The following is a 13,283-nucleotide window of genomic DNA, read 5'->3' as shown; positions in this document are numbered from 1 at the left end:
TTTTTTTTTTTTTTTTGTGTCTGTTACCACTTTTTCTCAGCTCTCACCGAACCAATTTCTTTTAATGATACGTCAAAAGATCACAAATTGTATCTAGTCGAAGACATTACCCTCAAAAATTGAAAAAAATGACCTCGTTCCCCGTAAATGTTCCCCCATTCCAAAAAAATTACAAATTTAAAAATCGCTAATTTTCGAAATTTTTTCAATTTTTTTTACTAAAAACTGCCGTAACTTTTTCAAAAATGAACATATCAATATAATTTTTTTTTATATAGATGCTTGATGTCTTTACCTATCATTTGGTATATTTTTTTTGTAAATCTGACACTTAACCTGCCCACAGGGGGGGATTTAAAATGACAACTTTTTCACAAAAAATTAACTTTTTCAACTTAACTTTTGAAAATGTTCCGGAAGGTCTGACACTTTTATATATATCTTAAATTAAAGCTAATGTAATATTCTATATGATGCAAAAAAAAAAATGTCGGACTTTATTTTATCTTCACGGTGAAAATGGCTACCAAATGCTATTATTGTGTGAAAATTCTCGATTTTATATTTTACATTTTTAACTTTATAATGCTATGACATATTGAAAAGTGTATGGATCAACATTATTTTTTTATGAGAAATAATATTTTTTAATAAACCCTTTTTCATTCGACATACTTTATCTTAATCGAGATATTAATAAGGAACCAGCAGATCAAGTAGCTTTTGGAATAAAACACCAATTTTTTTTAAATTAAACACTATCTACAGATTTGCATCGAAGCGTTTTTTATGATAGTGATTTTAATCACTGTCAGATATCATCTATACTGGACCTAACTATGCCACGACCCCACTGTGCCGCTACCCCACTGTGCTGGGTTTTTTACTTTGTCAGTGGCAACCGCTAAGGTGAGAAATATTTATATTAACTCAGCGATTTTCGTTTATTAAAAAAATAAATCAAAGGATTTGTATCAAATTTTGCGTAAAAAATGAAATGAAGTGTGAAACAATGTGAATGAAATTTTAATAAAGATTAAAATCACTATAATGAAAAACGATTTGATGCAAATCTATAGTGTTTAATTTTAAAAAGGAATAATTGAAAAAACAAGAAGAATTCCTATTTCATTATTTTAATTCTGGTTAAAACTTTTAGGATTTATAAGTATAATACGTGAATAAATACTGCAATTAAATTACATTTAGTATAAATTTGATATTTAATTATCTACTAGTGGAATAGATTTAACTGACAACTCATATAACTTATAATTTACGTAACATTTTATTTATTTTTTTTTTAATCAATTTTTACATTATAGGATTTTATTTAAAATATATTTTATGTTATTTTTCGCAATTATAAAAAATAACTAATAAATGGCTATATAGTAACGTCTTAATTGGAAACATTATGTACATTAAAAAAGTTTGAAAATAAAACAAAAAATGATAAAGTTATATTGGCTAATCGGGAAACATTTCGAACTTTCATTAAATAACAAACCTCTACTTTGCTATCATAAAACCAATTTGGACTTATAGTGTACAACTGTGGAGTTGTACTAGTAGGTCTAATATTAATGTTATTCAACGATGCCAAAAGTTTGCACTACACTGTGATATATATTTGCGTACAATAGAAAAAAATAAAGAGATTTTTCCGCAAATATGAGATTAGGTTAATAAATCTTATTGACACAACAGCCATTCAACTTTTGGACAACTCCAAAGACATCAGACGCTTTAGATATCATAAACCATATGACTTGGTTTAAAGATTAGTTTTTAAATTAGGTTAAGGAGCCACCTCATTGGAGGTGTTTTTCCTTCACACATGTGTATTCTTTATTTTAATTGTTAGTAAACTATGTTTGATGTACAATTATTATAAAATATATAAGTCATTTGGTAGTTTGTTAAAAAAAAAAAATTAATATCTCCTTTAACAAAGAAATGTTAAAATGAAATAAAAAATATGAAATCATATTAAAAATTTAAGTAGTAGTTATAAATACTTTCAGGGGGAATTATTGCAGCTACCAATGTTTTCAATAAATTACAATTTAAATTACATTTATCTAAATCAATCACTCTGTATTTTTACATTTATATAAAAAAGACTTTTTGTATTTCCATTTTATTTCTATTGCTAATTTTAATCTAAAATCTTTAAGATACTTACCTTCATCAATTGGTTCATCTGTATAAAAACACATAATGTCTATTAGTGTTATGACAAATTGACTTAAGATTAGTTATTGAAATGAAAATTATAAGAATATGCTCAATAATTTAATACTGTTAAAAGTATAATGGGCATGATATTTATCACGACACAAACAATTTGAAAATCAATACAAAACTTAATAGCATGAAGCAAAAATAAAATTCATTTCATATTATTCTACAAAATGTTAATTTTTATGTTATTTTAATGTAAATACAATTTTTTTTATAATAAATAGTTTTATTTAATCATACTTGGAGCTTTAAGTATCGTAGTTTTCGCAATGTACTTTTCAAACATATCTTTAGTTTGAAAAAGTTTTTTAATATCTTCGTTTGATACTAGATTCTAAATTTATGAAATAAAAAAAATATTTCTTTAACAATGCTGGTAGTTTATTTTTAAGATCAAAAAAGTAACTAACTTCTATAATATTTCGCGCAAATTGCTTTCTTATTTTTCGATCTCCGCATATTAATTCAGACAATATTATGGGAAAATGAGTAGTATAAACACGTTCAACTGGTACCATAAACGGTGTAAACTCTTGATTCGTAATGGGTTTTTTGTATGTAAATCCTAAACTGCTGCATTTTTCTCTTTTCCAATCTTCATCAATTGGATTGAAGTAAACTGGAATGTTAGTTGATTTATATTCCACAGTCAGCGCATTATTAGTAAAATAATACATATTAGGAACTACTATGCCCTAAAATGAGATGATCTTTGAAGTGATTAAATATTTATTTGAATTAGAAATATTTTTACCTCATAAAAAAATGTTGACTTGATGTAACAAAGAAAGCTAAAAAATATTATAATTTTAATAAAACAAAAAGCCATGTTAGCAAATGATGCGTTGGTATATTTAAAAGCGTCAATATTTTTATATAAAATTAATATCTTTAAATTAAAATATCATAAAATTTATATTATACAGTTTTTCGTCCAATAAAAATGAAAAAAAAATGATTCGGCTTAATGGGCGAAATATAAATTTAAATACTTTTATGTACAATTAAAATATATTAACCGAGTATGAATATAGTAAATAGTGTAATAAAAATAACTACTTAATGCAGAAAACAATTTTTGGATACAAATAGAAAAAATATTTTTTAAGATTTCTTTAAAAATTGTAAAAAAAAAACAATAGCCAAAATATTATTTTCAGTTTATGTTTTTTTACTCTAAAAAAAAAAATATATATATATATATTATTATGTTTATATTCTGTAATTTTATATTTGCAATTGGATAAAATTATAGATATTGATATTACAAACAACTTATTACTATAAATAATTTTATAAAAAATTAATACAAGAGTAACTTTATATATATTTATAAAGTTATATATATATTGTTTGAGTAAGATTTAAACTCAGGAATTTTAATTAAATCCATGAATCGGTTTTTTTGTACGCATGGTCGGCCAAAATACTGTCTTTATCTTCCCAAATAAAAGCACTCTTTAACAGATAAAACAAAAAAATAATTTGCTTAGATTTTTTCTAGAACTATAATTTCTGAGCAAGGAACTAAATAATCCTCTCTAGAATATAGGTCTAGGAAAAGCAAAAAAAATTTTCTTGATGTGAGACTGGTTAAATCAATACTTATGAAAAATTTAAGAAAAAAGTATCTTCTTCTTGTAATTCGAATTTGTATATCCACACGAGCCGTACGTTATACTACCCTGGAAATAGTCTGCTATGCTTGATTGAAGATAAAAAGCAAAATTTTAAATAATAAACATTTTAACAGTTCGTGTTCTACCGCCGACAGTACAGCACGTGTGCTCCGCGTTAACGTTTTTTAGCTCTCGATAGCACGTACCTACTCCACAGCTGGTGTTACCAGGTAATATGATTATTTAACGATTTAATCACTTTACATAACGCGCCCTAATATTCATAGACAACATGAATAGATCCCCCTCGGGCGATTCGCCCAAAACCAACTCATCTTTACCAATCAAACATCTCACCTCTAACATTTCAAATAAAAAAAGTACAATACCTACACTAAAAAATATCAATTCATCATCTACAAAATCATATCAACCCAACAAATTCAACTCAAAATCAAACACGACATTGCACGACAAAAGTGTGTGATTGTCAAACTCTTCTAACAACCATTCCCTACCTGACTCGCCGTCTAAGAATAAACACCAGACCACGTATGCCCTTTCCACCGATAACACACCAGTCTCAGCCGCTATCGCAAATCAATGAACCCACACTAATGACTTTCAATCGTCTACTGCACACTCGATTAAATCCACGCCTATTTACACAAATACCAGCATGAAATTCGCTACAGTGACTGCAACGGAAAACACTCCGAGCAGAGAACAAGCGATAGTTTTCAATTCTATCGATGGAATACCTCAAATCGAGTACATATTAGCCATTGGTAAAATAGTTAAACCTATAAACATTATCTTCATTTCGCGTATCTCAAACCAACGCTTCTGTATATTTTTATATATTTGTATATTTTTTTTATATTTTTTGTATATTTTTATATTTAATGCAACAAACACAGACTAAAAAAATCAATGACCAATTAATTCAAATACGCAGAGTGGTTAACCCAACCAAACGCATTGTTATATCCAACGAATATCTGTCAATCCCCAACCGGGCAATATTGGACGCATTAAAACATATAAATATAAATCCTATCTCACAGATTAATCACCTAAAAGCCGGCATCAATATGGAAGGCTACGAGCATATCATGAGCTTTCGTAGGCAAATATATATCAACCATGAAGATATACCCAAACTGCCCAGCTCTATGCTAATCTCCCAAAACGATAATGAATTTAGAATATTCTTTACGGATGACACATTAACCTGTTTTTTATGTAAAGCAGTTGGGCACACATCCAATAACTGCAAAAAAAACTCCAAAAAAAATTCTACTATTGAACCTATAATCAACACTAATTCTACTAACGATCTCTACAACACCAACAAAACACAGCCCATACTTACAGATGATGATACACATTCCTCTACCTCCAACTCCCATCTCGATGGAAATCAGATACAGACAAATACGGATTGGTCCTTAGAAACTACTCCCGAGGCACATCCTTTACCCGATAATCTCGAAGAACTCCTATCAACGCTGACACAAAAGGATACTTACAAAAGACCAATCTCCGACGCATCGTCCTTAAAACCACCAGATTAAACATCGGTATATCGCCTTTAATGGACATATTAGAACAAATATGGCCACTGGTTACCGATCGATCATTAAAAAGTCGACTAACTAAACTGACTAATCTTCTCTTCCAAGCACAACCCAGTACATCAAACTAAATCCTCAGATAAAAAACATACCTATAATACACATAAACAACCCTATCAAATCTACATTCCAAACCCATGATAAATATCATCCAATGGAATTTGAACGGGTTCTATTCAAAATTTGAAGAACTCCAATTACTAACTAAAGATTATGCTTCTACCATAATATGTCTACAAGAGACAAACCTCACAGACAGCCACAAACCTTCGACATCCCAATACAATATTTATAAAAAAAACCGTAATATGTGCGACCGAGCCAGTGGCGGGGTAGCCATTTTGGTCAGCCAAGAATACCCTAGCGAAGAATTACACATACCCACTGATATAGAAGCTGTTGTGGTATCAATAACCTTACCCCATAATAAAATAACCATATGTAACCTATATTTACCTAACCAAAAAAATTTCTCACTCACTGACATAGAAAATATCACCTATCAACTTCAACAGCCTTTCATAATAGTTGGTGATTTTAACAGCCATAGCATTAACTGGCGATCTTATAAAACTGACGCAAGAGATAAAATAATTGAAGAGTTCCTCACGCAAGACAATCTAGTACTACTAAACACTGGCCAATCTACCAGAATAAATCCCTCAAATGGGAAATTTTCCGCTATTGACCTTTCTATCTCTAACACTGCCCTTGCACACAAACTCGAATGGAAAGTTCTCCCAGATATATACAGCAGCGACCATATTCCCATCCAAATAACCTTCACCGACCCGTCAAACAACAACGACTTATACTATCCTCTAAAATGGAAAGTTAAAGAAGCCAACTGGAACCTCTTCAAATCTCTAATTGAAAACAATATATTGACACTCAAACCCCCTTCCAAAGATAACATCGATGAGGACGTAAATCAACTCTCAAATCTCATTACCATAACTGCAAAAATGTCCATAGGAATAGCCAACAACAAATTAAAAAGACCTCGGGTCCCATGGTGGAACGATGAAATCAAAATGTCTATTATAAATAAAAACAAATCCCTCAAAAAATATCAAAACACACACAATCCGAACGATTTCATTAATTTAAAACGCCATAGAGCGCGCACCAGATTTTTAGTCAAATTCAGTAAAACCGCATCTTGGAAAGCCTACACATCAAGCCTTGACAACCAGACCGATTCCTCAGTAGTTTGGAGTAAAATTAAATCTCTCAAAGGAACCAATCGACAAAGTAACATACAACTTTTATCTAACTCAGAACTCATAACGACACCAAAGGAAGTAGTAAATTCTATTGGACAATTCTTTCAAAAAAACTCATGTACTTCCAACTACGACGACGAATTCCTAATTATTTGCCATCGATATAACTCTCCTCTAAACACAATCGATCCAAATGATACTACACAAACCCTAATTAACTCCCCAATAACCATGGAAGAATTAGAAATGGTATTAAGAACCAATAAAAGCAAAAGTCCAGGACCAGATGGTATCCCTTATGTTTTCATTCAAAATCTACCTCTAAATGGCCTCAAACACCTACTGGACATTTTCAACACTATATGGAATTATAACGTATTCCCAAAATACTGGAGACATGAATATGTTATTCCAATCCTCAAGCCTAATAAAAATAAATATCTCACTGAAAGCTATCGCCCCATCACTTTACTTAGCACACTTTGTAAGCTACTAGAAAAAATCATTAATCGCCGACTCATTTGGTTCCTCGAAAAAATAAAATATATCTCCCCTGAACAAAATGGATTTCGACAAAATAGAAGCACACTGAACAATCTTCTAAGTATCAAAAATGAAATCGAAATTGCTATGAACAACAAACAAAGTTTAGGTTTGATCAGTTTCGATATTGCCAAGGCCTATGACACCACCTGGAGGCCCAGAATAATGCACATACTGAACAAAATAATATGCAAAGGGAACCTACTCAATTTCATCCAAAACCTATTACTCGAACGTTCCTTTCAAGTCAAATCATCAAACTGCTTATCTGATATCTATATACAAGAAAATGGAGTCCCCCAGAGTTCTTCAATTTCAGTAACACTTTTTCTGCTAGCTATAAATGACATCTCTGAACAAATACCTAAGCCTATCATCCCCATGCTATTTGCTGATGATTTCTCCATAATATGTCGGAGCAGCAACCTTATAACAATAAAACAAATACTTCAAGACGCTACAATTGAACTAATTAAATGGTCAAATACATCAGGGTTTAGATTTTCAGCTGAAAAAACCAAACTTATTATATTTAACAACAAAAACAAAAATAAAATGTCAATTAGTATGGGCAAACATACAATCAAAAACGATAAAAATATCAAAATCCTCGGTACAACATTTGACTCAAAATGTACCTGGACACCCCACATTCTACAACTAAAACAAGCCTGCGCCAATCGACTTAATATAATTAAAACGTTATCCCACACATCATGGGGAGCCCATTCCTCGGTACTAATCAAGATCCACAAAGCTCTCATCCTTGCCAAATTAGATTATGGATCATCCCTTTTTTCTTCAGCAAAACACCGGCACTTAAAAAAACTTGAAACACTCCATAACTCAGGTATGCGACTTGCAATTGGAGCATTCCGTTCCAGTCCCATTGACAGCATATGCAATATAGCAGGAATATCCTCCTTATCACTGAGATGGGCAGAGCAGAAAACTTTACAGGCAGCCAGAGTATATAGATCCCCAGAAGGATACTCCTCATCTCCTTTAAGAATATTTAAAAATCTACAAGATAAATTTGACCTAAACCATATCATACCATCTACTATTAGTCTTCAGCCACCTTGGACAATTTCTCTAGACATCAACCTCGATCTCCATCACCTACCAAAAAAAGACACAAATCCTAAAATATATAAACACCACTTCAATGAAATCATAGCTAAAGCCGAACCCCACACACAGATTTACACTGACGCTTCTATAACAGATCAAAGAGTTGGAGCTGCAATCATATGTGGCGCCATCGAAATTCAATTCAAACTATCTGACAAATGTTCAATATACACAGCTGAAGCCATAGCAATACTAGAAGCCATCAAATATTTCACACAAAACTTCGATGACAAACTATGTTTTATACTAAGTGACTCTCTTAGTGCATTAATTAGCCTTAAAAATACAATCTACCCTACTGACATAGCAACAAATATTCAGAACGCCTGTCACATTGTACGGTCTGCTGGTAAACACATATCGTTCATGTGGATTCCAGGGCATAGCAATATAGCAGGCAACGAAAAAGCAGACGAGGCCGCCAAACTCTCGCACACGTCATCTAATGCTATCACAATACCAGATTTCTCATATACCGCCGCAAGAAAATTTATCAAAAATCACACAATCGAAAGATGGCAACAATATCGGTCAAATCAAACAACTAAACTCAACGAAATAAAAAAATCAATAATACCATGGCCTCCCCCTCCCGGCTGTCCTAGAAGACAAGAAACAATTATAAACCGCCTAAGAATGGGTCATACTTCATGTACCCACCGACACCTTATGGTAAAAGAGGACCCACCAAACTGCACCACCTGCGGTGTCCAAGTCACGATCAAACACATTTTCACTGAGTGCAGAAACAACCAACAAGATCGTATGGAAACCCTCGGAACCACTCATCTATACGAAATCCTCAGTCCTGAACCAACCGCAATTCAAAAATTACTTATTTTCTTAAAAAAATTCACTTTATAAAAGAAATATAATTTGTATATACATAATATATAAAATATGTATAAATGTTATGCAAAAATTGTAATAATAATAATATTAATGTAATTTATTAACAGACCAATGGCCAGAGCTGCCGCGGTCTTTTATGTCTAATAAAAAAAAACATTTTAAAAGTCAATTTTTTTCGTTTTGTGAGAGGGCATTGGTAAAAAATGTCCAAATAGTGGGATATTTAATATTCAACGTAGATTAAATTCTATGATAAGAACTGATCACTTGTGACTAATATTATTTAATACAATATATTAATAAATATGTAGCTATTATTTTAATGGATATTATAACCAGTCATTTTCTAAATGTATATTTCAAGTAAGAAAAAAAAAATTGACACTGTTTTAAGGTTTAAAAGATGAATTAAAAAAATACTTAATAATTCGAGAATTATATTCTCCGTAAAAATTACTATACTAAATTATTCAATATCAATTTCATATAAGTTTAATTACTATAATAAGTATCTATTCATATTTTATACTTTTAAATCATAAAAATCGTAATTATGATATAAATAAGAAAATAAGAGTTAATGTTGAAATTTGCTTTTGCATTTAGTTTCTTTTGTAATAATCCAATATTTTTAACACGCTTATATTAGTTTCACATGTATATGTGTTGTATGATGTGTGATGTTAGTAACTTTCCAAGCGCCACGTGTTATTATCTCGCGTATCCCGTCGTCTATGACCTTGAGACTAGACGTCGTAATGCATTCACCCCACCCTGATCACCACCCATCGACAACACTAACCTGTATAATTTTATATTGTTGGTTTTCGTACCCGTTCACGCGTTCATGACATCAATTATATATACAGAGAGATCGAAATCTGGTAAAACACTAATTTTCTTAGAAAATATTGAGAATTTCAAATTTTATTATAGAGAAAAAATATCAAGTTCAAAAAACTACAATAATATGTAGTCAAACCATTATTTTTTTCGTTCTTTCAAGGATAAAAACCCTTATTTATAATTTTCTTAAATAGGAACCTCCCTTATTTTGAACTTCATAGTATGATAAAAAAAAAATTACAAACAATTTTGTTCTTATAATTTTTATTATCTGATTAACCGTTCATCCGTTACAGCTTGTTAAAGTTAAGTGATTTTAGGACAAATTTCTATTGTCATTTTACTGTATTAAATTACAGAAGTCATTATTTTTTTTTTCTGTGGCATAAACCAAATTTTATTGATCAAGTTATGACAGGTAAATTAGGTATAAAAATTTACTACGCACTAAATGAATGATAAAAATAATAGATTCAAATCGTGTTTTCGGTGTATTATTAATAGCTAAGTCTATGGTTTTGCAAGACTAAAGGATCTACACAAAAATACCGGTTACACTGTCACCGATATTATGAAACGTAATAAAACTTGATATAGTTATATATAGTTTCCTATCATTCTTATGTACTTTAATATTTAGTAATGATCTATATCGAGACTACTAGATCAAGAAATGTAATTGAAACACACTTGTGTTTCCAGTATTGCTCTTAATTATACTCGTAAATCATAAAACTTATAACTAGGAATAAATAAGGAAATCGGGGTTGCTTTTGGAATAATTCAATAATTCCTTCTAAAAGTTAAACAGTATTTACAGATTTACATTAAAGCATTTTTATAATAATGATTATAATCACTGTTAGACATTTTTAATTATCTATTATGTCACGTGCCGCGACTTCAATGCACTGCGTTTTTATTAGTGATGAGCATTTTCAAATATTTTAAACTATCGAATAACTATTCGAATTGTTTTTATACAACCGAATAGTGTGTTTTTAGCTTAACTATCGAATGGTTTCAAAAAATATTCGATTAGTTCTATCTAAAATTTTTATTAAGTACACTTAATTGTAATAACAATATAATTAATGAATACTTAAAATAAATTATTATACATTTAATAATAGTAAAAAGTACCATTTTATTTATTTTTAGTTTGTGAGTCGTTGGTAAAAACTGATAAATATGGGTCGAAAATTAAAAAGCAGTTCTTTTTTTTGATGACTAATGATATATTTTCAGTTTTATCGGAAAGGTTTATTCTATGCGCAACAGAAGTATTCGTAAATACTAGTCTTATTTTACACTTAATACCTTGTATACTGTTCTTAGTCTAACATTTTACCCTCTCTTTTGTCTTATAAAGGCATAACACCGATAAAGTGGACAACGCGTTTTAAATTTTACGTTTGTAAAAGTAACAATAAATACTGCCCCTCTTTAAAAATCATATAAACTATTTTTATTAGTCGGTAATCATTGAACATTTTAAAAGTGTACCAAACAGTTTAGTGTAAAATTTATTTTCTCTATAAAATGCTCAAAAAAATAGGTCGAACGTATGGAATTTTGTGGATAATGTTCTCAACTTTCCTAATCAAGATATATGTAAATTATGTAAAGTTAAAATAAAATATGCTAATAATACATCAAATGTTTGGGATCATTTACGCCGAAAACATACTACGGCGTTGGAAACAAATAGATTATCGTCTTAAAATGAAGAACGGGTTGAAATCAATGTTTCTAACGAACAGTCATCACCCTCAACAAGTAAAATAAAATAAAATATTTAATAATCACTAATTAATCTAATAATCATTTAATATCATACTAAGGCAACGCGATTATTATTGACTGTTTCCGTATCTTTTCTAAACGAGTTTTTTCAATATAACTCTCATTGAATATTTTTTTTATTAATATATTATTAAAATACCACTAAATAGATAAATTAAAAAAAAAAATTATAAGTATTTATTTATTAAATGTGTTCTTAAGGTTCTTTAACTGCGAATTTAAATATGCGAGAACAAATAACTAAACAAACCCAAGGAACTCAACAAAGAAGACCAAAACAATTAATACTAACTAATGGGTAATAGTGTTATTTATACAAGTTACTATGTAAAATTACTTTTAAATAAAATATAAAAAAATGATATTGATTTATAGGTTCAGCTTACCATCAGAGAGCAAAGTTGATGGATTTAATAGAGCTATTGTCGAAATGATTTGTCGTAACTCAAAAATTAATAAAAAGTATTAAAATAATATATAAGTAAAAAAAGTTAGAATAATATTGTTGTTGGAATTAAAAAAATGTGAAAGTTACTTTTGATTCGGTGTGTAATTCAAGGGTAATAAAATAACAATGTAAATTTTCTTATGGATTTAAAAAAATCTTACCTGGTTAATTCTCTGGTTCTTATAATATCCTTAGTGATGATATTGGTAAAAATGATAAATAAAGTAACACATGTGTCAGATTTTTAGTTCACAAATGAACACATAAAAACTTCGACAATGACGATCACGACGTTCGCACAGCTTAATACGGAGCACGAAAAGAACAGCCCGTAGGAAGGGTTTGCTCTGGCTTTTTATCAGTGGCGTAGCGTGGGATTCAGCTTAGTGTATGCGTTGAAATTGTAAGTTTATTTTGTCGTTAAATACGGTAATTTTGGCGTGAGTCTTCCAATCTCAATAATACTTTTTTCTCATCAAAATTTAGAGAACCGAAAGGCTTTAAAAACAATTTTTCAATTGCACATTCGCATATTATTGTATTATTTGAATTCATTATTGACGTGCCATACAATATACAGTTAACACACACTTATAATAATAGTTTAGTAAATCGACAGAATAACTCGATATACGACGGTCAACGACAGAGTATGCAATACTAATCCCGCATACACGTGTGACTAACACACGACCGCGAGCTTAATATGTTTTGTTATTAATATTATCGATAAGAAATATAATTAATTAACTGACACTGAATGTCTGTACCCGCATGCACTCGCCAACGTGCATACTGCGTACATAATAAACATGGTAGGTACTAGCCACTAGATATTATAAGGACAATAGCGCCGCGCGACTGTTGCGGATTAATCAATTTTAATGATTAATGAACTTGAAAGAAAATCCACAAAATATTATAT

General features: G+C 30.1%; 1 protein-coding gene across 3 annotated transcripts in view; it reads right to left on the bottom strand.

Moving 5' to 3' along the window:
* LOC126899276 (uncharacterized) overlaps window positions 1-13,035 on the bottom strand; it is a 14,590-nt gene extending 1,555 nt beyond the window's left edge. The window contains exons 1-5 of one of the 3 annotated variants that reach the window (XM_050673996.1): window positions 12,520-13,035; window positions 3,002-3,038; window positions 2,658-2,942; window positions 2,488-2,581; window positions 2,189-2,206 (exon numbers count right to left, since the gene is read on the bottom strand). In XM_050673996.1, the coding sequence (XP_050529953.1) occupies window positions 2,189-2,206; window positions 2,488-2,581; window positions 2,658-2,924 (379 nt within the window). In that variant the 5' untranslated portion in view covers window positions 2,925-2,942; window positions 3,002-3,038; window positions 12,520-13,035. The remainder of the gene's footprint in view (window positions 1-2,188; window positions 2,207-2,487; window positions 2,582-2,657; window positions 2,943-3,001; window positions 3,039-12,519) is intronic. The other 2 variants (XM_050673995.1, XM_050673997.1) reach the window with 2 other exon arrangements.
* Window positions 13,036-13,283: the final 248 nt, after the last annotated feature.

The sequence above is a fragment of the Daktulosphaira vitifoliae genome, unplaced genomic scaffold (genome assembly GCF_025091365.1).
Source record: "Daktulosphaira vitifoliae isolate Bord-2020 unplaced genomic scaffold, ASM2509136v1 Scaffold_2, whole genome shotgun sequence".
Taxonomy (NCBI): Eukaryota; Metazoa; Arthropoda; class Insecta; order Hemiptera; family Phylloxeridae; genus Daktulosphaira; species Daktulosphaira vitifoliae.
Note: the sequence above shows the minus strand (reverse complement) of the source record. Positions and strands in the feature narration are given on the sequence as shown.